The sequence below is a fragment of the Buteo buteo genome, chromosome 9 (assembly GCF_964188355.1).
Source record: "Buteo buteo chromosome 9, bButBut1.hap1.1, whole genome shotgun sequence".
NCBI classification, from domain to species: Eukaryota; Metazoa; Chordata; class Aves; order Accipitriformes; family Accipitridae; genus Buteo; species Buteo buteo.
The window spans coordinates 1,530,639-1,556,174 of record NC_134179.1 but is presented as its reverse complement, the minus strand read 5'-3'; the positions used below and the strand labels follow the sequence as shown (position 1 = coordinate 1,556,174).

At 49.8% G+C, this 25,536-nt stretch overlaps 1 protein-coding gene and 1 long non-coding RNA gene across 4 annotated transcripts in view; one reads left to right on the top strand and one right to left on the bottom strand.

The window, feature by feature from the left end:
- Positions 1–2,668: 2,668 nt before the first annotated feature.
- Positions 2,669–25,536, top strand: part of JAM3 (junctional adhesion molecule 3) — a 32,132-nt gene continuing 9,264 nt past the window's right edge. The window contains exon 1 of the mRNA XM_075034862.1: positions 2,669–2,766. Coding sequence (XP_074890963.1) covers positions 2,721–2,766 — 46 coding nt within the window. The 5' untranslated portion in view covers positions 2,669–2,720. The remainder of the gene's footprint in view (positions 2,767–25,536) is intronic.
- LOC142034146 (uncharacterized) lies at positions 3,583–13,331 on the bottom strand. 3 transcript variants are annotated; one of them, XR_012651475.1, is made up of 5 exons: positions 8,782–13,331; positions 6,040–6,261; positions 5,687–5,809; positions 4,863–4,978; positions 3,583–4,026 (listed from the first exon to the last, which is right to left on the bottom strand). It is a non-coding gene; the product is annotated as an uncharacterized LOC142034146 (long non-coding RNA). The 3 variants fall into 3 exon arrangements; XR_012651474.1 differs by having other exon boundaries at positions 5,687–6,261; XR_012651476.1 differs by having other exon boundaries at positions 3,583–3,901; positions 5,687–6,261.

Below are 25,536 nucleotides of genomic sequence, written 5' to 3'. Positions count from 1 at the left end.
ATAGCCACTGAAAACTCATCGTGACAGGCACAGCCTGTTATTACAGGTTTGAGCAGCTTCTTCCCAGCAGGGCTTGAACCTCAGCTTGGGCCTCCAGGCACTACAAGCATCAAAAGGATATCCATTTTCTCTGAGCTGCCTTCGGCTGCCTTCAGATCCCAAACACTTGGTATACAACATGCTCCGTACAAACATCAGAAATCCCTAAGGTGGTTTTTTTCCCAGTTTAGTCCTCGGTCACGTTCCCTCCGCTCTCCAGCGTGCCAGGAGCGAGGTCCCAGTGCCTCATCCTGCACCTCTCCGCTGCCACCACCGCTGCTTGCGCTGGGGCCGGGTCACGCAGCTCTTTCTTCTCCATCACTCCCCACCGCAGGCCTTCGCTGGAGCTCGGGAGGGCTCCTTGGCAGGACACGTGCTGCCTCCCTCTCATCCTGCAGATTCCTCTTCTTGTTTTGTGCACGGAGGGGAAGCTCTTCAGAGAACAAAGAAATCATAGGAAGAGGCAGGTTTATGCTGCCCCTCATCATGCCTGAATATGTCCCCGCGCTACACGGGGCTGCTCTTGGCGCATATTTTATTCTAGTTACTTGTTTCAACATTGAATAATGAAATGGGAGCTCCATTTGTGTGTGAAAATCAATGTTTTACACTGCAGCGCTTTGCCGTCTTGGTTTGATGGGCGCTACGGTTCTTGTATAATATTTATTGTGACTCCTTTTGCTTGTTGAGTTTCACATCTCAAATGGCTCCTCAGTGGCGAAGGCAGATTAAAAGGCAGAACTTTGCTGTAATAAAACCATGGAAGCAGCGTAAAGAGAAGAGCTGGCGCTAGCCGTATCTGCCTGAGATCGGCGATTGGCACGTATGTCCCGTGCGAGGATGTATGTACAAGATGATGTTCAAGGTTTCATGCCTTGGTGGTATCCGCTAAGGTTATATCTGCTTTGCCAGTTGACTTCAACCCTAGCCTCTGTCTGCACCGATTAGTCACGAACGTACTCTCAATGCATGCCTAGGCTAACCTCCAGCAGCCTGGAGAGGGAAATCAAGGCTTAGAAGAGCTCCTTAGCACAGATCCAGCTCCCCCTCGAGCGGCCCAGATGGCCGGGGGAAGGCAGAGCACCGCAGCACCGTCCACCCGCCGCTCTCCCGGTACGGCTCTTCCCCAGTCGAGCGTGGACAGGCTTAGCCTGGTTTCCAGGGGGGGTCCGTGGCCAGCGGTAGATGGAAATCCCACAGTGCGGGGTGCTGCAGACCATTGGCAGGCCCGCGTTTTACCTGGCCATGTAAACACAATTTAGGCGGCCAGAAGGAGCGCAGGAGCTAGGGACCCTCCCATCCGTTCTTGTTTCCTCTTTCTCGGCTCCACTCTTCCCTGACCAAGCCGCTGCTGGAAGTTAAAGAGGAACGCGACACCTCAGTGATTACACTTTATGGCCGATTATACTCTATGTCATCATATTTTACATCTCCTGTCACTTCAGTCCAAAGGGACTGTGTTAAAATGACTCCTTACTCAACAGGGACCCAACCCAAAGACTGCTGGAGTCGGGTTTTAAGCCATATAGTCTTATTAGGTGATTCCTTCCCCTTCATCCTCAGGGAAATGTCCCATCTGGCCATTAGAACTGATGAGAATCTCTGTATTAATTTCACCAGGCTCAGATCAGCCCCTTAAATCTACTCATTAGCATCTTGAGTTAGATTTGCTACATTATCAAGTTAAATACATTTTTACATCCCTTAATTTCTACCAGCTCTGCCGAGCTGGTTTACAGAACAGAGGAGAGCTCGGCTTTCATTCCGGCTGCTTGATCTTCAACAGGATCTTAATTACATCCCCATCACACGCTACTGACAGTTAGTGACGCATGAACCGGCATTAACCCAGGCTGACTCGCTGAATTGCAGGCGAGTGTCCGGTGCCAATAGCTTTTGTTTCTTTCTGTTAATCAACGAAAAACGTCCTGGGACGCTTTTGAGGACCGCCCAGCATGCTCGGGATGCTCTCTGTGCAAAGCCACGTTTTGGGGCAGGATCGGTACGTTAAAGCCCGTGGCCACATCAGGAAGAGTTTGGTACAGCACGAGGACTCGGGGAAGCTCCTCGGGAGAAGCGCGCTCGTTCGCGTTTCTCGCTGCCTCTGAGTCGGTGGGAAGTTTATAGTTAGAGGCACAGGTCAGGGTGGGATTTTTTGGGGGGGAGTCAGAATTTTGGGGGGAAAAATTGTCACCAAGGAATCGCTCTCTTTAGGGGTTCTCATGAAATACAGGGGGAGAACCCCCACCCTCGAGCAACTCCCGGGTGGGTTCGGATAAGCAGCGCGTTGCCTTCGCGCTCGTTTCCTCCACCTTTTGCTGGGCTGAAGGAGGTTTCCACTCTTCCCAGCTCCGAGGAAGTTTCCCTCGGCGGACCCAAGCATTTTGCCCGACCTCCTCTTCCCACCCGCCGCCTCCAGCAGCCGCGGGACCCCGCGGGGCTCGGTGTCCCGCGTGTGTCGTCCCCCCCCGCGTCCCCAAACTCCCGACCTCCGCCGCCCCCCCTCGGCGGTGCCAGGCGCCGGGATCCGCGCCTCCCCACCCGGTTTCCTCGGCAACGGGACGGCGGCACCCCCACTCTTCCTCCTCCTCCTCCTCCTCCTCGTCCTCCTCCCGCCCCCCCGCCGCCTCCCGGGCAGTGCGCAGGCTCGGCGCGGCGGGCTCGGCTCCGCACACCCCATCATGGCGCTGAGGCGGCCGGCCGTCCTCCTGCTCCTGCCCCTCTTCGGTGAGTCCCGCTTACCGGAGCCCTCTGCCCCCCCGCCCGCCCCCAGAGCCGACTCTAGCCCGGCCCGGCCCGCCCAGACCCCCCGGTTCGCCCCGGCCGTGGGACCCTCCGCGGCCGCCTATAGGGGAGTGGGGGGAAAAAAAGGGGGGATGCGGGGGAGGGTGGGAAGGATGGAGATGCCGGGGAAGGGATGCGCTGCCCCCGGGGCTCGGTAAGCGGGAGGAGCGAGGGGAAGGATGCGCTGCCTCCACCCGTGGTCCCGGCGTGGGGAGGGATGCGCTGCCCCGACCCCCCGGGCAGGGGGATGCGGGGACGGGACGGTGCCAGCCCCGCAGCAAGGACTTCCCCGCTGGGAGTAGGGTGCTGAATTTTGGGGGGGGGTGGTGGTGAAGAAACAGGCTAAAACCCCAGCTCAGCAAGGGGTGAGGGTGCCAGGAATGTGCAGCCTCGGCAGGCGGGCAGGGCGGACACTAGTGCCTATTCAAGACCCGGCACAGTTGCCTATTGTTCGGGGGGCCCCGCATGAATGTTTGCAGTTTTAATTGCAAAAACATTTGCTAATTCCGCTCAGGAATGAATTTGGGCTCATTTGTTGTCTGGCTATTAATAGTTGGGGGGGGGGGGATGAGGAGGGGGGGAACAGCAGCCGGTGGGCTCGCATCGCCCTCCCTCCCCTCTCCGTTTGCCCAGACGGCAGAAGGAGAAAATGGGATGGAGCGGGGTTAGGGTGACAGCCAGCAACCGATGACTAAAATACACGGGGCTGCGAACGCGCCTGCAGACACAAATAACTGTTTTGGGTCAACTCAAGACCGAAGTGTATTGAAATATTTCAGGCAGTTTACCCAAGGACAAAACAAATCTCCAATGACTCCAGATAACTCGCAGAGCCTCTCGGGTCTCCAATAAAGTGAGATTTGGGCACTATTTACCAAAAAAGTGAGCGGAGGGGTGAGAAGACGACTCTGATGCTCATCCGCAATGAGGAGATGGTTGGCACGCGCTCCAGGGTCTGTTGTTCGCTTGCTTTACTGTGGGTTTGTCGCAGGAACAGTTTCAGCGGGAGAAACTGGGAGGGCCCGATCCTGGAGCATCGCAGAGTCTTCCAGGTGCTAACCCTGGATTCGGATGCTCCCTTTGAATGAGAAAAATGACAGACTTAACACAACTTTTCCTTACAGTTGGGCTGGAAGGCAGAGAGGTCCCCCATTTCCTTCCTCTGTTACGGGAGCAGTGCCCAAGTGTCCCGTTGAATCTGGCCTAAAAGATAGCAAGACTTGAAGCGAACTACAGATACTTCCGCGTTTCTTTAGACAGACAAATGTTGCTAAAAACAGCCAAACAGCACTAGTTTCACACCTCTGCCTGAGAACATTTATCTGGTGAGTAAACCAAGTGGCAACAGGGTTTGCTCTCCATTTAAATACAGTGGTTTGTGGCCAAATCGAAGTGCCTCATCCTGTACTGATTTCCAGCTCTTTTCAAATTTGAGGTCATAAGCCCCAGAGAGCGGGCAGAAGTGAGGTAGGTTGAGAATAAAAAAGTTTGTTCCGCTGTGCTTGACTTTACGTACGGGGGGGCATCCCGCTAAGTTAAGGTTACGCTGTCAGCAGTACATGAAATTAAACATGTGCTGAAGCGTGCAGAGTTGGTGCTGGCTAGGGAGATAGGAGTGGGATCAGAAGGATGCAGTTGATGCCAACTGACTACCTGGGGGGGGGGGGGGGGGGAAAGGCACAAAAGGAAGCTGACAAAGGTAACATGATACTGAGATCCCGAGCTGCAAAACTCTGACCTGTACGCTTTAGACTATAGGGTGCTGCTTAGACTATAAGCGCTGCGGAGCAGGGATTGCCTCCTCCTGCAGTGTTAGTGCCAGAACGGACCCTGCTCTTGATCGTGGCCTTAAAACATTGCCACGAAACAGGAGCCAGTGAAGCATGAAGTATTCAGTGCATACCCAGCTCTAGGCACTAAAAGCATCTAAAGATTCTGCACATCAGAGAAATGCCAGGGTCATAATTATACTAGCGGAAGTTACTGGCATCAGTGTTGGAAAGTGGAGCTTTACAGTTGACATCAGTGTTACGTCCTACCTTGAGGTCTCTGTTGCAAGCTTCGCCCTGGAAATGGCTATTTGGATTTTGAGGATTTCACATGCCAGACTGAGGGCAGAGCTGTGGGAGACCTTCCTAAAACTCTCAAGTATTTCCTGTTGAAAATAAAACGTGTTGATACCTTTTAGTCCTTGATGGGGAGATACAGCAAGTCCCTGGCACATTTCAGTTTTAAAGCTCAATATATTCAAATCTCCCTTTAGATTTAATTCTGGGGTTTTGGTAATAGGTTGGATTTTGCAAAAGGCTTTTCAAAATCTACGGAGTAGAAGTTCTCATTTCCTTTTTTTTTTTTTTTAATATATGAAGTCCATCTGTCCCAGCCACCAACAACTGTTCCGAGTCAGCTGTCAGTGCCAAAAATCACTCGGTGGAAATGTTGTTAGCTCTGTTGGAGTTATGATAAGTTGTTTGTTGGTATTTTCTGATGGGAAGTATTTGCAGTATTGCTTTCTTTTCAACAGGCAGTAAAAAATCGGGACAAACAGCTTTGAGAGCCATGCCAAAATCAGACGCTTAATAACATCTTCAAAAAAATTCTTAGGAAGGGCTTGGTGTTCCTATTTGGGTAAGCAGTATCTGGCATCACCACCAAAGAGTAGTTGGATGCACATCTACTTTACAGCTGTTGACAAAGAACGTGACACACCAGCACATTCCCTCTTGCTCTGAATGCTTCTGAGAATTACTTGGTTACTGAAGCACAAGTAGATTCAGAGAGTAAAATGTGTTTTCTTTAGTGAGGAGAAAGAGCTGTGGACTGAGAGGTTGCTCTGATCGTGAACTTAGGTTCTTATACTGACCTGCTTGTTTTCCTTGTGCAAGTTGAATTCTGGGTCTCTTGGCCCGCTGCAGCTGTTTTTCAATTATCTGTCCACGCACTGAGGATTTGCACCAGGAACACAGGGTGAGCTGCCAAAAATCACCTAAACAAGTAAATAAAGCGGAATGAGCTTCTGCATTAGCTTCACATATAAGGACAAAAGCTGCTCCACGTAACGGCTGTGGGTGCGCCTGCTTTCTGAGGCTCCTGCCAGTTTGCCCCTAACTTTAGCCATCTCCAAAGCGTAAAACATTGGCTAGCCCCCACTTGCTCCTGCTTTCCTTGCAGCTGACTTGGATTATTATTTAAGTTTCTCTTGCAAATTGCGCTCACTGCTTTATCGTCCTTTGCGATGAGCCTTTGTGTGTTGAAGCAGAACTGGCCTCCCAGTTGTATATTTAGAGCTAATGCTTCACAGTTGATTGCATCAAGCCCTGATGATCCGGAGAAGGTTCGTGAACTCCTTACAGAGCCGGCCTGAAGTGGTGGGAGGGAGTTAGCAAGGGGAAAGATTTCCACAGACCAACGGGGTCCTGAGTCCTCAAGAGTCCTTTTCTGCAAAACAAGAAGTGTGTGTTGCTAACGTGCCCCTCAACAAGATTAAACAACTGCTCTATGCGTAAAAGCTGGTGGCCTGCTTTGAAACTGCTGTTTATATCAAAAGAGATGAATTCAAGATATAAAATTAATTAGGATAATTACATTCTCAATCTGGCTTCTCTATCAACTGGAATATGAACTGCACCATCTTCTTCCAATTGATAAGGGCTGTTTGCCTTCCCTCTGAACCCCTAGGGAGTATCATGTTTTTATGAGACACAGGATCAAAACCAAATTCAACCACTAAACATCAGTTCCATGTAGTGGCAGGGTAAGGGTGTGTGCCATGCAACAAAACCCATTCCTTTGCTGAGTCAGGACGTGGCCTAAGAACCACTTAATAGCTTTAATTGCACTAATGAACGTTCTGGACACAGTCTTAATTTTCACCCAAAGGGGCTGGATTGGCATTTGGGTGCAGTTCTGTCAATAGTTGTGCTTGGGGCAGAAGAAATACCTGCTGGGTTGCAGTTCTCAAAACTCCCATGCTGGAAAGGAGAGTTTTCAGTTTCGGAAAAATAAACAGTAATAGAAAAACAAGACTTTTTTTTTTTTTTTTCTGGCTGGAAAGCTCAGGTCCCTTCAGAGTGCTAACACCCTCAGTATTGACTTGAGCTTAGAGGTATTGTTTGGAGAGTTTAATTCTTTTTCTAGAGACTTAACCAGCAAAAGAGTACATTTGTGGGGAACAGGACAGCAAGGCACTCCATCGACTTTGGTCTTAAGGACAACCAACTCCTCACAAACTTCTGCTTCTCGTTTTAGATAAGTGGAGGTCAGGCAGGCTTCCTCAGGGGATAAATGTTGAGGGAGGTGTATATTAAAGATGTTTCCTGCACAAGAATGGCCAGCTGAGGTTCTGTTACCACTTCTTCCTCAGCAGTCGCTAACTTTGATTGCCTTGCTGCATTTCATACTGTAAGAAAGCTTTGTGTGACTCCTGTGCAGAAGTTCAGCTGTCTAACACACAGCTTGGAAGTGCAAAACCAAGACAGCTGCATAATTGAGCTGGTGCCCAGTTCTTATTAGAGCAGCATCCTAAGCCAGGCCTTCCAGTTTCTTAGAAAAATCACTAATATGCAAGAAGCAAGGTCTAGAGAGGGTGTTCCTCTGCAGTTCTTAAGTGTCTTGTCAAAGCTTTTTCTCTGCTGCGTTGGGTATTGAAGGAAATCGCTTTTGGTGCATGTTCCAAACTGGACAACTGGCAGAGAAAAGAGCAGCCGATGCAGAAGCAAAATTTATAAATGGGAGTTGGCAAAAAAAACCCCAAACCCAAAAACCCCAAAACCCAAAACCCAACCCAAAAACTCTGCAATTTTCTCTGCTCCTGAGAGCACAGTTAGGTAGGATTCCCATGAACTCACCTGCAAACTGCTGAGAGTTGTCAAATGGGAGTCCAGTCAACACTGGGCTGGCATTAACTAATTAAAAAGAAAACCAGCCACATACATGCTGTAACCTGGCAGCCCACAGGTACTTGAGATAAGCTCGAAAAATTAATGGGAATTGTTCTGTCATGCAAGAATCACTTGTCAGTATAAATAATACAATGTATTGGGTTATGTAGTGCCCCTTGTGGGATGGAGCACAGGGCTTAACACCGCATCAGTTACAAGGGGAAATGAAGGTTTCAGCGCAGCAATAGATGAAGTAGATGAAATTAAATTGTGTTCAGATAATGCTTGAGGTTTTCTTTTTTTTTTTTTTTAAATCACAAATCCCAGGGATTTCAGAGTTAAAGCCAGAACATACTCTAACCTATTCCCATCAACGTACCTGATTATTACAACACAGATGTAAGATCAGTGGGTTTTTAAGAGTCCTCTTAATTCATTTGGGCCCAGCTGCCTTATTTGAAGACACTGAACTTTAAAACCGCAATGTGCCAGGGACTTAGTATATCTTTGGCATGCGGCTAAAAGGTAGCAGTGGACAATGTTCAGCAGTATTTCAAGATTTTTTAATCACGCTATTAAAAATGTATTTTGGTGGCCTCGGTAAGATTTTCTGCTGAGCTGGAGAAATCCACTGAAATCTAAGGGGATTTGTTCCCATTACGAGGCTGTGTTTTGAACGCCCGTGGCCTCTTCTGAAAATCCCCGCCTTAATAAACTCTGGGGCAATTCCTTATATAAGTGGCCAGCATTTTACAGGTAGGATGTAAATTGGGGCACTCTGTTTTAGACTCTGTTTTGGAGGGTGGAAGTATAATACTTCTAAAATTCAGGTCCACTGAAAGCGTCTGACTTCCCTGCTCGCTCCGCCACCTAAGACACCTAATTCACTTGCCGTTTTTGACAGTCTTGTCCAGTATGTCTCAAGATGTATAACCACAAAGTCCTTCAATGGTTGCTGAAGGAGCCCATAATATTCTACATATCCAAAGTAAGTTAGAATTTTTGTTTCATTAGCAATAAGGAAAAAGAGTGGCAAACAATGTCATGGAAGAGAGCTGTTCTGAGAAACCAAGCTTACCTTTTAACACAGCCAGTAGTGAGTGCTCTGCCTAGCATTCCTGATTTTCATTCCCAGTAGAAAGGTTCCTGCCACTTCGCATCTCTCCGGGGTGGCTGCGTGCTCTCTCGGACCTGCTTGAGTCAGTTACACAGCTGAGGACTTAATGATTTTGTCTGCACGTCAATGTACAAGGCTCTGCTTGATCTTTTAGGGCGAGATCAGCCATGGAGATGTTGGGGTTTTTTTGCTAGGATGTTATCCTTGGCAAACAAAGGCATTGATAGATGTTGCTGCTTTTACCTGCGTTACGGTAGCATGTATGGCTTCTGTTCACAGATCAGCGTCTGTCTTTGCTAGGCGCTCTCAGAAAGAAAGAAAAAACTCAGTTTGTGTCCTCACTCAATGAAAGCTACCCAAAAGACTAATTCATCGGGCTGCCGGGCTGCCATATAGATGAGGAGCATTCCTTAGAGTATTGGATGATAATGGCTGCGTGAGCAGCCCTTGAATCACAGCGGTGGAAAGAACCGAGTGTCCAAAGCAAAGCAGTGTCTACCACATACCCCGAGGGTCCATTAAGGAGATTGCTGCCTGCTAATGGACTTCCTCCTGAGGCGCTCTGGCTGCTAACACTCTCTTGAATGATTTCCGAGAGCTTACACACTTAACGGCAGGGAAGGTGTTGCGAAGTCCTGCCGTTCTTGCTGCTTCTGTCAAATAGCTTTTATCCCCTCAAAGGATCTTATCAACTGCTATTTTTAATACCCACTTAAATCTTTGCTTTAATCTTTTTCTTCTGCATCGATCTCTGCAAAAGCCCAAAGATAAATATTTCTTTATACCCACCACGTTGTTTGGGGTTAGTTATTTTTAGAGCCTGGAAAACATCCTTTCTGTAGTAGCAAGGTCCTGTGCATCAGTTACATACCTTAGAAAGGGAAGTCCCAGCTCTCTGAACAACAGTGACTTGTACCTCTGGACCAGCCCTGACTTCCCCGGCCAGTGGGACTCCCTCGTCCTTGGCAGAGCGGGTTGGTTTTGTTGAGGTGTTTAGATACCAACAACCAAGGCAGAAGGAGTAATACGCAGCTCCCTATTAGCGTGAACGATCTGTGCTTTGCTGACAGGACTGGATACACGCGCCATGAAACAAGTTAGCTTCAGCCACCGTGGATCTCCTTGTTGATCTAGGAGCTCCTACAGCAGAGGCGGTGCTGGTTTGTTTCCCTCTTGGGTCTTAGCTACTCCGCTGGGATTGCGTGTAGTGTACATCCATGGGGCCGGTCTGATTTCTCAGGGAGCAAGGAGGCAACGGCTTATCTCGTTTCTTGTGCATGAACAAATCGCTAATAATGGCTACAGCTTGGTTAGTGCTGATGGAGTTGCCTTTGAACTGGCGATCTGGAGATGAAAGGCAGAGTGCCTTGTAATCGCCTCCTGAGTCTGTCTCATGGGTTAAGCAGAACTGGCTGTTTGAGCTGGTAAGCATCCTCACATATCTGGTGTTTTCCCTTCGTTTTGGCCAGTTTTCAACACCCCATAAATAACAGGGCAGCGTGAAGCTCTGCTTGCCAAAGCTGCCTTGTGCGTGCTGGAGGGGAGGTTAAACCAGGTACCAACTTCTCTCTTCTTCCATCAGAAATCCTCTGGTGGGCCTGGCCGACACACAGCTGTCCTCATCCACAGGCACTACATGCTTTCCCACACAACAGGGCAGGATAAGCCCTTTGATGCCTGCGTTTGGGCTGGCAGCAGCTTCTAAGGCACTCCGGTCCCCCCCCCCCCCATCTCCCAGTTGCCAACTGCGCCTTGAGTTCTCCAAGTCAACAGCTGAGCTGCGAGCAGGGCTGGTAAGTCTGCAGTGCTGGATCGCTGGGGCTTTGCCAGAGATCCCAGTTCACTTGCGGTGCTCTGTGAGCATGGGAGGACTCGGGGGCTTTTTCCCGACATCGCGCCGAGGCGTGCTCGTCGCCCGCCGGCAGCCCGCTGTTGGTCAACAATAGCGATTGTTCTCCGTGCTCCTGGTGTTCTGCTGGAGGCTCCTTGATCCTCCTCTTTCTGCAAATATTTGGAACAGATCCTGTTTGGCTGTTCTGACGGTTTGACTCAGCTGGTAAACGACAAAGGCAAGCTGGGCCCAGGTTCACCGTGATAACAAGTAGCTCTACAAAGAGGGTCGAATTCCGAGATGAGGCAGCAGGCTCTGTGGGAGAGACCTGGAGGACGTGCAGTGACCCGGCCTCAACTGTTAGAGCCGGAGCTGGGTCGCATGCAGCAGTTCTGCCTGCAGCGTGTAAGGGGATGCCCTAACCTTCTTGGCTGTAACACTGCACAGTCTCGAGGCGAGCGTGTTTTTGGAGCTGCTTGTGGTCTACTGACAAACATGTCATAATTCTGGCTGCTTAAATATTTCCCGAGAGCTTTTCAATTCCTGGCTTATCCTCGGTCACTTCTGAGACACACATGCTGTACGTCTCACATCTGTCACTCAGCTTCATGGATGCGAGGCAAAGTCTTTCTTTGCTACAAAGGCTTCCTTCCCTTCCCTTCCCTCTTTTCCTCCCTCCTTGGTTTCCTTTTCCTATCTGTGTCCCTCACTGAGAAGCAGTAGCTCCTTTAAAGAAATGCGAGGGAACCCATTTGCAGAATTTACAGCTGCTTCCCGAGGCTTGAGTGTCCTCCTCTTTAACAGCAAGCTGTTAAGCATGTTCTTAAGTGGGAAGATAAGTGGTGTTGCGATCCTTTCATCTTCTGGCTCAGAGCAGGCTGGAGATAACTGATAAGGGGATGACAGCAAGGAAGATGCATAGGCACCTTTGGATTTAATTCCTACTTTGCAAGGCAGTCTTTAAAGCACATCTCTGGTGGGAACACAGGCTGGTAAAATAAAGCTGGTCCTTCCTTTCTCAGCATATGTCTTTTCCTCATGTCTCCGAGGCAGATCCTCTGTCTGTGCCAGCAGAGCCGGTGCAGAGGGAGCTAGGTTCTCCATTTCAAAACCCTCCTTCTGGTGCTGACATTCGAGGGACTTGGCTTGAGTTGCCTCTAGACACTGTTTCGGCTGGTGATTTCATTTCCGCATTTCTCTTTTTTACAGCGGTCCTTTGCGGATTTGAGCTGTACTTTAAACAGGGCTGCGTTTGCAGTACGGGAGTAGCAGTCTTGCACGTGATGGGCAAAGATGCATTCCTCTGCGAGGGTCTGTAAGGGAGCACACATCGGCGACAGCTTCACGTGGGTGGGAGTCTTCAGACCGCTCTGGAACAGACTGTGCATTCAGTTCCAGAATTCCTGGTTTAGTCCCTCGTCTGCTGGCTGAAACAGGTGGCAAGCACATGCCTGTAAGGGTCTTTCCTGGGGGTGGTCTTCAAGGTCAGCCGTATCCAGCCCACATTCCAGCTGAGTACCTCATCTTCTGGCCTGGCTGGCCCTGGGCCATCCAGCCCAGAGGTTCCTGACCATGGTACACACGCTACTCGTCGAAAACAAACCACTTGAAAGGACCGCGTCTGCGGCCCGAGCCTGTGCCAGCCTGCTGCATTTTTCCTCCAAGGAAACGGGGAAAAGCGGTTGGGGCAGAATGTGTCAAAAGCTGAACAACACCTCGGAGGCACGCACGCTGCCTGGTGCAGCGGAGAGCTCATCCCACATCCCCGTGAGAGGAGGCAGCAACCTGCACGACTCGAGTCCGCGGCGGACCGGAGAGGCTGCCTCCACCGTCGTACGTACCGCGGTCTCTGTTGGTACCAGCGGTAGCTGCACGGGTGACGTTGGCGAGGCGCTCTGGGCCTAGGAGCGTAGGTAAAAAGTTGAGCTATTTGAGTCGCGGGGCTCAAATTTGAGCTATTTGAGGCTCGTCGAGCCTTTGGCAGGGTGTTGGCACAGTTTGCAAGCAAGCGTCATCCGGAGGAGACGATGCCTATGAGAAGACGGCATCCAGGTGCTGCTTCGAAGGAGCCCTAGCCAGCACCAGGCCGTTTCCAAGTGCCTTCTTCTGCCTCTACTGTTGCGTTAAACAGAGATTTCTGCTCTCAGCGCTCTGCATGCTGTGTGTGGTGGCAAGCCTTTTACAGATGAGGCTACACACCTTCCCGTAGCAAACCCCCGTCTAGCTGCCTGGCGAGCCTCCCCTCTGCTTTATCTGGGGAGGTGCTGAGCGGTGCTGGCTTCTTCCACCCTAGAGCTCTTGCATCCCACCCCAAAGTGTGAACAGAGGCTGCAGCCTCCCTCTCAAATCGGCCCCCGGTGCCTCTGCACCTCGCTGTTACTCAGCACTTCTCGCTGACAGGGAATTAAGTAGGATTTCTAGGTCATTGTGGGCCTGTCAGGAGGAATCCGTCTTCTGTAGACCTCATTATCAAGGCTCTTTCTGCAATGCCAGACTTCAGAACAATTGCTGCCTGGTTCCCTAAACACTGACTAATGAGACAGAGCTGTTAGCAGCAGTTTGCTAAATAAAGGCTGTTTCTGCCAGAGACAGAATAAAGCCAGACTGGATTTTCTTAGCTGTCTCTTACACAGGAGGTATTTCAAAGGACCCTTATTAAAATAATGAGCTAGATGTTGCTCTTGTGGTGGCTGCATGGGGTCAGTGCTTGATGTTAGTGCCAGGTGCTTCCCCAAAGCAGTGACTTCAAGTAACTTGTGCTCAAGTGACCTAAAAACCTCGCCAGCTCCCTTGGTTTCAGTGTATCTTGAGCATTTACCTGAGCTCCCGTGACTTTGTCCTGCTCTGATAGTGACTTGCTGCCTCGCGGTGGACGGGCTCCTTGTAGCCGTCGGTGACCTCCGTTGCCTTGGGTGCCATGGGAAGATATTCTTCAATCTCTGGGTTGTAGCAAAGCTCGCTCAGCATTCACGTGCGTGGCTTTGGCAAGGCAAGGGATCGAGCACCTGGGCAGGTGGGACAAGCGGGACTGCTGAGAGGAGAGCCTTGTGTGGCTGCTTTTGAAAGGAGCTGGAGGTTGGTAGATCGCTGATAGGAGGCAGGTGAGATTTCTGCTCGTTCCTGGATGCCGAGCAGAAAGGACAGAGCCCCCGCTTGAGTAGCCTGAGGCCAGGTAACTTCTGTTGATGTTCCTGTAATGAGAATTTTCATCCTACCTCTCTTGCTGTTGTCAGAAGGGCCCGGATTAAAGATGAACTCCGAAGCAGGATGGGATGGGTCTGACTGCCTCTAGCTGGAGCAGGTACAGGAGAGCTGGGGATTATTACTTGGCCAGTTTGCAGGTTTCTTTGAAGTGGTGCTTTGATGTGGCAATGGGAGTCCGTGGAAGGTAAATGGTGTCTAGACAGGTTTTTCTCACTCTCTGTTGTTGTCTCTGAAGCAGCAGAAACGGTGCCAAGCAGGCTGAACGGCTCCAGGATGCGAGAAGCAGAGCTATTTCTAGAAAGATGGAACAATGGTTCTTCAGGAGAATCCGAGCCGGCTCCCGCTGAACCCTTGTCCAACCTCCTGCGGGTGGAACTGCTCCTCTCTGCGCCCTGTGCGCTGCCTGGATCAGTTAATTGCAGCTAGATGCTATTAAGAGTGAGCAAGGGGCAGTCCAAGGGGTGGCCGGTGCATTTCCAGGTGAGCTGGCATGGCAGAGAGATAGAGGAGAGGTCCATCCACCAGCGCTCTGGTCAGCAGGGTTAGGAATCGAGGACATCAGTCCATTTTGGCAGCATTCGGAGAGGGATCCGGCTGGCTCCAGCGGCAGCGTGCTGAGAAGAGACTTCCTCGGTTTGGCTAGCTGGATGCTGCCAGGGCTTGCCCAGCAGAGCTGGCCTGCCTGCCCAGTAACAACTGTGGCCAGTGGTTCAGCTACACTGGGAGGGAAAGAAAAGGCAGGCCGTGGTCTAGAGAGACTTGTCGCTGGCTGGCAAGCTGTGCTGTCAATGCTGTCTTGGCTCTGATATGCTATCTCCCCCAGGCTGCTTGGGAGGGGAAGCGGAGACTGCATTCAAATGCCTATTGTCTGTCCTTCGGCTGGGAGCAGGGCCAGGAGAGAGAGCGGCCCTGGCAGCATCCCATACAGGGGGCAGATGTTAGGGGAAACATGCTCGTCCGTAAAACGCCGTTGCTGGGATTTTCAAAGGAGCCGCAAAGGTTAAGTGCCCATGTGTTGGAATGCGTACGTGAAGGTCAAGGGAGAAATCCTGGGCTCCTGGGATTCCGGCTGGGCTTGGGGAAGCTTTCCGAAGGTAGCTCTCGTCCACGGGGACAAGCCCTTGTGCAGCATCTGTGGGTTGTCCAGGTGACTGCTGTCCTCGGCCCCATTTGTCTCAGCGTAGCTGGGAAGAAGGGCAAAGCCACGGAGTGCCAGGTTTGGTCTCTCGTGGGGGCCTTCAGAGGTGCGCAACTGCGTTCAGCCTGGCCCCGCTCTCCTGTAGCCGGCTGCCAACTCCTGCAAGCATGCACTGAAAGCGGAGTATTGCCCGACCTGCCTGTCCTCTCCCTTCACCCCTGCCAAAGTAGGGCTCGGCCGCGGGTTGCAGGCAGAGCTGGAAACTTGGCACTGAGGCGAGGAGCAGAAAAGAGCCCGGCTTGCTCTTCTGCGTCCGGGTTGGCTTCTGTACTGCTGTGGGGAGTACAAATATGTTCCCAATCTGTTTGCCTCACTGACGTGACTCCAAGACACACAGGCAACAGATACGCTGACCAAGAAGGGGCCATTGTTAGAGGGACCTTCTCGACTGAGGCTCTGCTGTAACCAACCGGCGCTGGACCGCAGCCTTACCCGTGCTTCGCTCACAGCATCCAGAGCGCTCGATCCTCCCCGGTCCCCCAGCTTAGCACAGGCAAGCCAAGGGTTCATTCCTGTTTTACTCAATTTATCCATCCACGTGCCCTGATCCGGCCTTTTGATTTACATGCTCATCTCTGGCAGGCAGGTATTAAATCGACCCGTAGATAAAAGAAGTTACAAGCATTGCTTCCCTGCGAACCGCCCCAGACGTTCGCTGACACATCGCTAATTGGACTTAGGCAGGCGGCAGGCAGGTAGTTTGCTCTGGGCTGGAGGCTGAGCAGCGAGGAGCCGGGGGAAGGGAGTGATGGACGGATGGACAGGTTAGCGTTTTGGCTAAGGAGGAATCAGGGCCCCAAGAAAACCAGAGAAGAGGAAGGGAGTTACCTCATTGGTTTCCAGCAGCCAAGGCAGGGTTGTCTTCTGAGAGGTTATTTCCTTAAGCTTTATCCAGTCCGATTTTAGTTGTGACTTTTATGAACAATAAAGGCTTCCACGGTTTCCCTTGGAGGAACTGGAATGAATCCAAATAGATTTTAGTGCTGAGAAGCAGATCCTGTTACTAATGTCAGCCTAATCATTTCTATCTCCTTCCCACCTTTTTTGCCATTCAGACTCCTAAAAAGCCTGCGGGCGGTTATCAAGTCCAGTCCACCCTCTTGCTTCTGCAATTGCAGAGCAGATTGCAGCCTCCCCTGGCTTTTAGGGTCTGCGAGAGCATTTCATGTGCCTGCACCAGGCTGGCGGGGGGATCGTCCCCCGTGCCTCAGGAGGGACCTGGCAGTGCGACACGTAAACCCCAAAGCCGGCGGGACAGTGAAACAGAGCCGAGCTGAACTGGGGACCAGCACACGCTGCTGGGACTCTCTCTCTGGGAGAAGGGCCTCCGACCAGGACTCAACTGGGAGCATTCAGCTGAGAAAATTCTCTGCTAAAAATAGCAGCAGGAGATGTTTAAGGAGCAAAACAAGTCAGGGTCTGGAGAAGTTAGTTCCCAGATATGTGGCTAATTCAACTCCCCCGGGACAAGTAATCTTTTAACCCCTCCGTGCCAAGGCTCGTTTCTGCTCTGCTAAACAAGCTTGCCTTCGTCAGGAATCCAGGCTGGGACAAGCCAGAATGGCTTTTGTCCTCACTCTTTGCTCTGATACAGCATTACTTTCCCCACTCTTCCCCTGCTCGTTTATGCTAGCATCTTCCTAATAGCGCTCTGTGTCGAGCTTTCCATCTTTATCTGCGTGTGACTTCATTTGGGCTCCCTTTAATTCCCGATGTATTTCCTAAGAAAATAATCTCTGCTGAACCCTGCAGCGCAACTCCCTCTGCAGGTTTGCAGCCTGTGCTGAGGCCGATGTTAACAAGGTAAGCCTTTTCAGATCCGTTTGCATGATTCGGGGCTGCCCCTAAGCATGATATTCCCTCAACTCACACGTCTTCAGGCCTGCACATGGCTCGAGCAGCTTTCTACTGATTGTACGTCTGCATCCTTTGTTCTGACAGATTCACTGCGAAGCTTCAAAGCCGCCTTACAGAAGACGGCCCCACCTCTCCAGCGTGGAATGACGGCAGTAGTTTCACAGGCTCTTGGTCGCACGCTTATAGGCAGATGTGAATGTTCCCTTGGCGCCTGCAGTCAGTCTCTTGCAGCGTTCATTTGTACATGTTTTGTGCAACGCATTAGCTAGACAATTGTGTTTTATACCCGAGGCTAGAATTATACACACGAAAAAGACAAAAATGATACTGTAAAATCGGGAAAAATGTTCTTAAAAAGAGAGCTGTTTTCAGCCTTGTCATAAATGATTTCTCTGTGTGCTTGCTCACGCCCTCTCCTGTTCCCTTCTCTAGCCTACTCTCAGCTCTTGGCTCTGATGACTACTACTGTCTTCCCAACTCCCATTTTCCACAGGAAGATGACATGGTTGGTCTCTGATAAGCAGAACCTCAGATCTGTGTTTTGTTGGTCAAGCTCTAGGCTGGAGGAGAACGGAGGATCAGGAGATTAGAGTCACAGACAGAGGAATGGAGGATTATAGGCTAAAACCCTGCGAGTCTCTGTATTGATGGTTGGGACACAGCCAGACGCTAAAGAGTATTGCAAAGCCTGGTGCTGATAGCATATCCGCTTATTTCCTGTCTTTGCATTTCAGGCAGCTTTGGATATATATGTCCTCATCAAAAGCCAGGGTCAGGCAGGTACCGAGCATCCTAGCTCCCGTCGAAGTCAAATACCTGCTGAGATCAAGTCTGTGCCTTGGCTGGCGCGCAGCCTGGAAAATGTCACTTTGGCTTGTGGGATTCTCAGCAATCCTTGAGTCAAATTCCCACACAAGACAAAAATAAAGGAACTCGCCCCTTTTCCCGTTACAGTTCATTCTGTCTCCCTGATCCCGGCCCTAGATCCCTGCCATGTCTCACTGACTTGACTCTGCCCTGGAGACTTCCCTTAGCATCCGTCTGCTGCGATGAGAGCCCTGCCGGGAGGAAGGGAGAGGACAGGAGGAAGACCATCGCCCCTGGCTCTTATCACAGTTATCTGCTGGTTACCTCCCACTTTGCACTAATTTGGTATCAGCATCTGCCACTTTTGGGAGGAAAGGGACTTGCTGAAGTGAGAAGTAACGTAGGATGTGCCTGTGTGGCAATTCTTGGGGCTGGCTGGGGAAACAATGGAAGGCAAGTGGGAATAGGCAGGAAGGGTTGGTTTCAAATCTGCCCTGTGCAAATATTCCCCCTTCTCTTCAGTGCTCACCGTTTTTGTTCCTGGCCTTTGCTTTTGCTTTTTGTAAGGCACTCTCATCCAGTAAACAGATCATAGAATGGTATATCCACTGCTGGCTGAGGTGGTGTGTTCCTTACTCTTCCTGTGACTTCCCATTCCTCAGTTTTTTCCTCCAGTGAACTGGAACTGTACATCCTTACTGAATCGCAGGAAACATTGAATTGGAAGGGATGAGGCTTAACTGATAAATGTGCAGCATTCTAACAGATGAAAACGATCATGGGGAAGCACTGCATGTGAGAACCTCAGCAGACACCCAGAGGTCCAGTCAGTTGTACTCCTTGGGTTTTCGTGCCCAAAAGCAGAGGTGGGGATGAGCTGACCTCCTGAGATCCCCTCGTGTCCCATTTTCTGTGAATGCACTGATTTTCCTGGTCCGTATTGGCTGTGAGCCAGACCAGTTTGGAGATGTAATTATGCTGTCCATTTGTTAATGAAAATGGCGAGAACAGCGCTCTGCACAATGTGACTGTTTTGATATATTCCTAGCCAAGTGATCTGTAATTGTTTCCTTGTTGCCTTATTTCTCTTCTGGCTTTTGCCAAAGACTTGGTGCAGACATAATTAGAAGCTCTCCTGCCTAATGGCCTTCCCTCAGAGCCACACAGAAAGGCCACCTGCCCCTGTTTTTTCCTCCTGGAGCATCAGCGTAACGTTGCAAGCCCAAAGCATCTGTGGAAGGGGCTTGACCTCAGAGGACAGTAGCAAGGCAAAAAAAACGACCTGGGCAGGACTTCAGTTCCCTGGTTAGTGGTATCTAATGCAATGCAGAAGCTTGTTCCCTGTTTCTTACCCTATTCCCCGTTGCTTACCCAAGGAAAATGAGGCTTTCGGTTCAGCCTCACGTTCCTTTCTTGGGAAGGGAGAAGCAGTTCAGGAATGCAAGGTCTGGTAATAGCCCTTTCTATGCATGGCTTTCCTATTCATGTTACCTTTCTGTTCCCTCTCCGTTACCCTTCATCCCAGATTTTGAGGGGCAAATTCTAGCTCTTTCCATCTTTTCTTTGAGCTGAAGGTGGCCTGAAATATATTACAGAAAGAGAGGCAATCTGACATGCTGGAAACTCTCTAGCCCTTGCTGCTTCCATCTTTTAAACTCGTTTAAGTATTAGGTATTAGTCATCCACCCAAAGCATTGCTTCCTTCCCATCTTGCACGTACATTCAGTGCTTTCCAGGAGAAGAGCCAGAAACCGGGGTGTGAGCTTGGGAAAACAGGAGAGCTAGGACCAGATCGTGCGCAGATTAAGGTGTTGGGCAAGGCACGTCCAGCCACATCTGCAAAGCATTAAATGCCCATCTTCCCCTTGAGGTCAACAGCATTTAGATACCTTTGTGGAGCCGACTCTTGGTCTCTCGAGCCGTGTCTGTTCTGGTGGGTGGAAAGCTATTTCAATAAAATGGGCGAAGCGTGCTAGGCCCTTCAACCTGGGAGCTTTCTCCCCAGGTTGCCAGCCGTTGGCTCAGCTCCGGCTCTCTCCTGAACCATCTGTGCTCCCTTAGGGAGAGCAGAGCATGAGAACCTGCTAGTGGACGTGGTCCAAGCTCAACGTCTCCAGCCAAGAGCTCAGACTTAGGCTAAGACTGTGAGTAAGCTTGAACTCTCCCTGTTCGGGCAGCTCTGGAGCATGGCTCATGATGCCTTCTCCTCGCAAGGACCTAAGGATTTGCAAAGTGGGTGGCGTGCAGATCTGATCTGAGAATAGGCTGTCTCACATTTGCGAAGGTGCAGATATGCAGGGCCTTAATATCTCATCTCTAAACATGCTGCAGTGCCATGAGCAAAACGGCAACCAAAGATTGCGAAATTCTTGCCTCCAGAAGCCCTTGTCAGATGGATATTTGAAGCAGCGTGTCTGCAGCTGCATCCCAACGTGACGAAACCAAACTTTGGGAAACCATCAGAAAGCAGTGTGCGGTCTTCACCAGGCAACACCTACGCTGCCCTCCCTGCATGGGAGAGAGGAGGAATGTTTGTCTGCGGAAGGAGGCTGCTTTACAGAGAGGCTTTTGTCTTAGGAGGGCTCCCTATCTCCTTGATAGCAACCTGTTTCGCTGCTGAGTGTGGGTGTGTAGGCTGTGTGTATACCCATGGCTTTGCAGTCTCATTAGAAGGTAGAACAGTAAATCCTCCTGCCCAAAAGGGCGGGGGGGAAGAAGGAAAAAAGACTGCGTGCATGGTCTGGATGCTAATGGGCCTTCTCTGCAGCAAATACAGTCGGGTCTTTAAGGTGCCAGTTTAAATCAGGAGATTTAAACAGGTTAAGATTTTGTTCCAGAACTGTACATACTTTATTCACAGACAGGCGTCTCCTTGCCTTGTCTAGTGGTGAGCAGGAAGAGAGTGAATTAAGAGCAAAATCTGGAATTCTTGCATCTTCAGATGAATGCGAATACTCAATGGTCTTCCACACAACTTTGTCCTGTGGGGTCCTGGTCCCACTGAGACCACCAGAGACTCCCTTACCAGCATTTCAGAAGAAACGAGTGCCATCAGCTAGCTACCTAAGAGAGGAGAAAAGCAAAAGTCAGAACCACGTGGAATGCCAAACTCTGCTCTGTAATGTTGCATTTGCCTTCTCTAGGTTAATTATGCTTCACGTTCCCTGCCCAGGCGGGCACATCTCCTCTGTTTGTAGGTGCCTCTCGGAGAGTTGGCACCCTTTTCACTGAGCAGTACAAGCCATGCATCTAAAATAAGTCATGCTGTTTCATGATAGCTGGTAAAAATAAAGCCTTACTAGCTCAAGCAGCTATAACAGCACAGAGGATTTACGACTGAGTGGGTTTTTTCCAGGGTGGGCTGGCCACAGTCTGGTGATGGCCTTTTTATAACCGTTATCAGCTCCCACACAGACCAGGTCCATCTGTTACTTAATTTGAATGGAGACACTCCTAAGCTTTTGTTCGCTAGTCTCTCGCTGCACATCTACATTGTTCTCTAGCAGGGCAGCCCACCAGGCTTGGCTTGCTGATGTTGGGACGTGCCATGGAAAACTGGAATAAAAGAAAGGCACGCAGCTTGCTCTGGTCACTTGACCAGCATGGTCCACCTGCCTCCTCCCTTGTATTAGCTCAAAGGGGCTTTTAACCTGCAGCTGGGATGCCAGAGCAAACATACAGCCAGATCCTTGGACTGGAGGCAAGGTCTGAAAGTGAAGACCAAGTACGACAAAACTCTGATGCACCCTTGATAAATCTGGTCTTTATATATCACAAGTACATTTAAGTCCCCGAAGCTATTCCCAAAACACCAGCCAAACGACAGTTGGGCAAAAAACCCTCCAAAACCTAACAGAGCGGGTTACGCATTTTTTGGTGTCTCGTCCCTATGCCATACCGTGTTGCCTATCCCACACCGCCTTGTCTACGCTGGCACGAGTTGGGTTGTGGAATCACAGTGAGATGCACAGAGGATAGAGAGGAGGGAGGATAAAAAGCCTGAAGCACCGAGAGACAAAAGGACGGATGTTTTGAGGTGCAGATGGTCAGATGTTTCTGAAAGTTAGGGTTTATGGTGATTTCCTCAAAATAAGCTGAGGGCAGAAACCTGGCTTCCCTCTCCCTTGTCTTATCCAGTCCAGCACTGCGTGGCTTCCTCTGCTCTTCCTCTGGAGGTTTCGCACACATTTAACAGTTAGCTTCCTCTCTCCTGCATACGCACACCACTTCTAAGGCAGGCAGGGACAGTCCTGGGGTCAGCTGGGCTGCCCTTAACAGCAATGCTCGTCTCCTGCCTGCTGCTTTGATCATCTGCGCCGTGCTGTCCTTGTCACCCTTTCTTTCACTGCAGCTCACAGTATTGAGGAGGGATGCTCTGGGGGCATCTCCAAACTAGCAGTCATAAACATGCTGACATGCAGAGGGTTCAGCTAACATGTTTCTAACACCTAACAATATATCACTCGCTCTCACTCGGTAGCACTCCTGCTACACAGAGTAACCATCCAGAAAGCAAAGATGCTTAACAAGGCGTGTGGTTTATAGCAGCATTCCCACATGGCTTAGATGCACTTTGAATTGCAAATCAAGCAATGGCTTAGTGATGATAGACACCTCAAGCAAGGCATATTTTTGTTGCTTTAGTGGGCAGGTGTTTAAATACAGCTGCATGTTTTCGTACTGCTTGTGCCTGACAGTGCATTAACTAAAATTACCGTATCAGATAACTGCAATATCGGCAAAGCAGCATGGAACGATACTGCAGCATAGACTGTTGGCAGCAACTTACTTGAACTGTTTCCTGGTCATCCTTTTTACCTTGCCTGTAATACTTCAGCAGTATTTCACCTCCTCTTCAAATTTCTGCCTAGAGCTTTTAAACAGAGAAGAGATTGGGGCGGAAGGAGATGGAAGGTCACACTTTGCTTTAAACCTGGTACAGAGAGAGGAGATTTAATGCAGTATAGTTGTCTATAAAGCTGCTAGGGTTTTTCTGAAACTATAGTTTCAGTGTAGCATTTTAAAATGATTCAGATAACATGAGTCACAGTAACAAGCATGGGCTGGATCTCTTTAGCTCAAAGAGGTGCCATAAGAATATGCTATAGACTTCACTGCCTTGTCCTGGATTCTATTTTGGAGAACTGATGGCATTTGGGATTCAACCATATGTCTGGCTGAGTCTGTAGCACATACAGATCTGGTAGGTATTCGGAGATGTAGCACATACAGATCTGGTAGGTGCGTCTGTTGTGGCATGCATACTGCTCTGGAAAGGAATGCATGTCTATGCCCGGCTGTTCTCCAAATCCTGGGTGCTGAGGCCTTTAAAGGGAGATTTACATAACACAAACCCTTTCCTGCTTATTTGCACTGGGCTGAAAGAAGCCTACAGGAACATCTTTGGAATACTCTTTCTAAAAGGTGGCAGTTGCCACTAACGATGATTTAACACGCAAAACAAAGCGACCCATAAGCGTGTGGTCACCAAAGAGACCACACTTGCCAACAGCAGGGAAATGTGACATAGCACAGATGCCCCAGCTCCTTGAACAGGAGAGTGCTAACAGCTGGGAAGCACCGGCTTGGTGCAGATTCCTCCAGCCCCAGGGAGTCTGGAGAACAAGGGACACCCCAAAGTAATGCCAAGAAGAGCTGGAAAGGTGTTCTGTTCCTGCTCTACAATCTGTATGGTCATTTGAGGTTTTTGGGTTGGGTTGCTCCCTGCATAGTTGTAGCTTTCTTGCAATTTAGAACATGCTGCTTGCAGTATTCCTCTGCCACACACAGAAGAATAAATCTGTCTCAGCAGTCATTTAAGCAGCCACATTGATCTCTGCCCACGGTCAATCCATGTAATAATGTCAGAACCTCTCACACAGTCTCCAAGGACCCAGCTTTTGTCTAAAATTTGTTGACATCCTGCTTTGTGCCTGAGGGATAGGCCTAAATCTCTCGTGTTTAGTGGGTGGGAAAAAGCCTGCTGTGAACAATTTCCGAGAAATGAGATGGGGCCGGAGTTTGATGGAGTCCCACTGTCTCAGAGTGAGTACTTCTGGATTCGTAACTCCTTCAGAGTAACACGACAGTGTGGTATTACTGTCTCCAGCTTCAACAGAACTTGAATTGTAGCTACAGTAGATGTACTTCAGTAGGACTGTTACCACGCTATCTACTTGATGGGACACAATTTTTCTGAGAAAAGATCTTGTGTAAGCAAGAATGTATAACAAAGACCAAACTGGTACATCGAGTTTCCTTTAAGGAACGAGGAACCTTTTCCCTCCTCATCTTTCTCTAGCTTTTCGAAAATGGAGATTTATAGGATAGTACAGACCAGATAGACGCTGTGCAAGATGCCTTCTGCAGCTCTTCAGGTGCAGTGCAACTCTCTAGAGTCCTCTGCTACTTCAGGTCTTGGAAGAAAGCTGTCATTTGTAGACGTGTAGTGCAGTTCCCTGCTGAAGGAGGGTGCTGTCTGTGAAGAAGGCAGAACCTCCAATTTCCCCCTTTTTGAAACCTGAGCCAAACGCGCATTATCGGGGCCACCCGTCCCAAGCAGAAGGCCAGCCAGCATCTCCACAGTTAAGCTGAGTGCTCAAGCCTGGGTCCTCCAGAAAAGCTCTCTTGGTTCCAGAAGCAGGAATTGCACAGCAGAAGCAATCAAATGCCTCGTTGGTAAGAAGCGCCCTACGCTATTGTTGAAAACCCGTCCAAAGATTTCAAAAGGATTTTCCCAAGATTGTTTTCTTGTCTTGTGGTGACTAGCTGCTTCTAATGCTCTGGGGTTTTGCTGGGATGAGTGAAATCTGTTTATGCTCATGAGGGAGCAAAGCAAGGATCACAACCCCAGACAGAACACCTGAGAGGATCAAAGGACGAACGGAGGGAAGCGAACATGTCAGCGTCTTGTGGCGTCATTACTTTTCTTCAAGGAGTAAGTCTGGAAGCACCAGGCCTGATGAAAACGGACCCTCTTTCATTGCAGACTTGAACAAATCACTCGTGGTTGCTTAGACCACATCCTGACTGAAACCAACCCAGACCAGAGCACCTGCTGCAGCCTGCTGGGAGCCAGCTCTGGAGATGGCATTCTCCTGGCTCTCTGAAGTAAAGCATAAGCAGACTGAAAGCAAAGTGCTCACTGCACAGCCCTGTGACTCCTTTCAGCTCTGATACAGAAGACTTCTCCCAAACAGCTACGTTATAGTCCAGAGCACTGTCGTCTTAGTTCAATATTGGATTTCTCCCAAATGCTGCGTGAATGTCTGAAGTGCAGATGGGGGAAGGGTGGATAGGACCTGCTAAGAGCAGTTTTGGCTGGGCCAACTATTAGTTTGCATTAGCCGGTGGCTTTTATGTGAATAACAGTTATTTTTGTGTACAAAGGTAGCTTCTGAACCGTGCCAAGCTCCACCTCTCCCCTGTGGTCTTTGGGGTATAAGCACTGAGAGCCAAGGCACCAAGGAAAGTGTCAGCATTTAACAATGAGGGACGAGAATCAGCAGGGAACATTTAAAAAATACTGAAAGGATTTTAGGTGTTCAAGACCCTTGAGCTCTCAGTGGGAGTGACTTCGCAGCTCTTGGGTATTTCTCAGACTGCTGCCTTGCTCTGCTACGCTGTCTGATCCACACCACCAGAGGGATTTTGCCCCTGCATTGTCAGATTCTGTCTGTCCAAAAGTTTTCCACCCTGAAGGCCAGCACACAGGAATTTCCAACTGTCTGTCATGATGCTGAACATCCTTTCTTTCTTCACATCTCCCTTCAGCTGCCTTTTCTGCTTTCTCTTCAGGTTTGTTACGACTTTTTTGCTC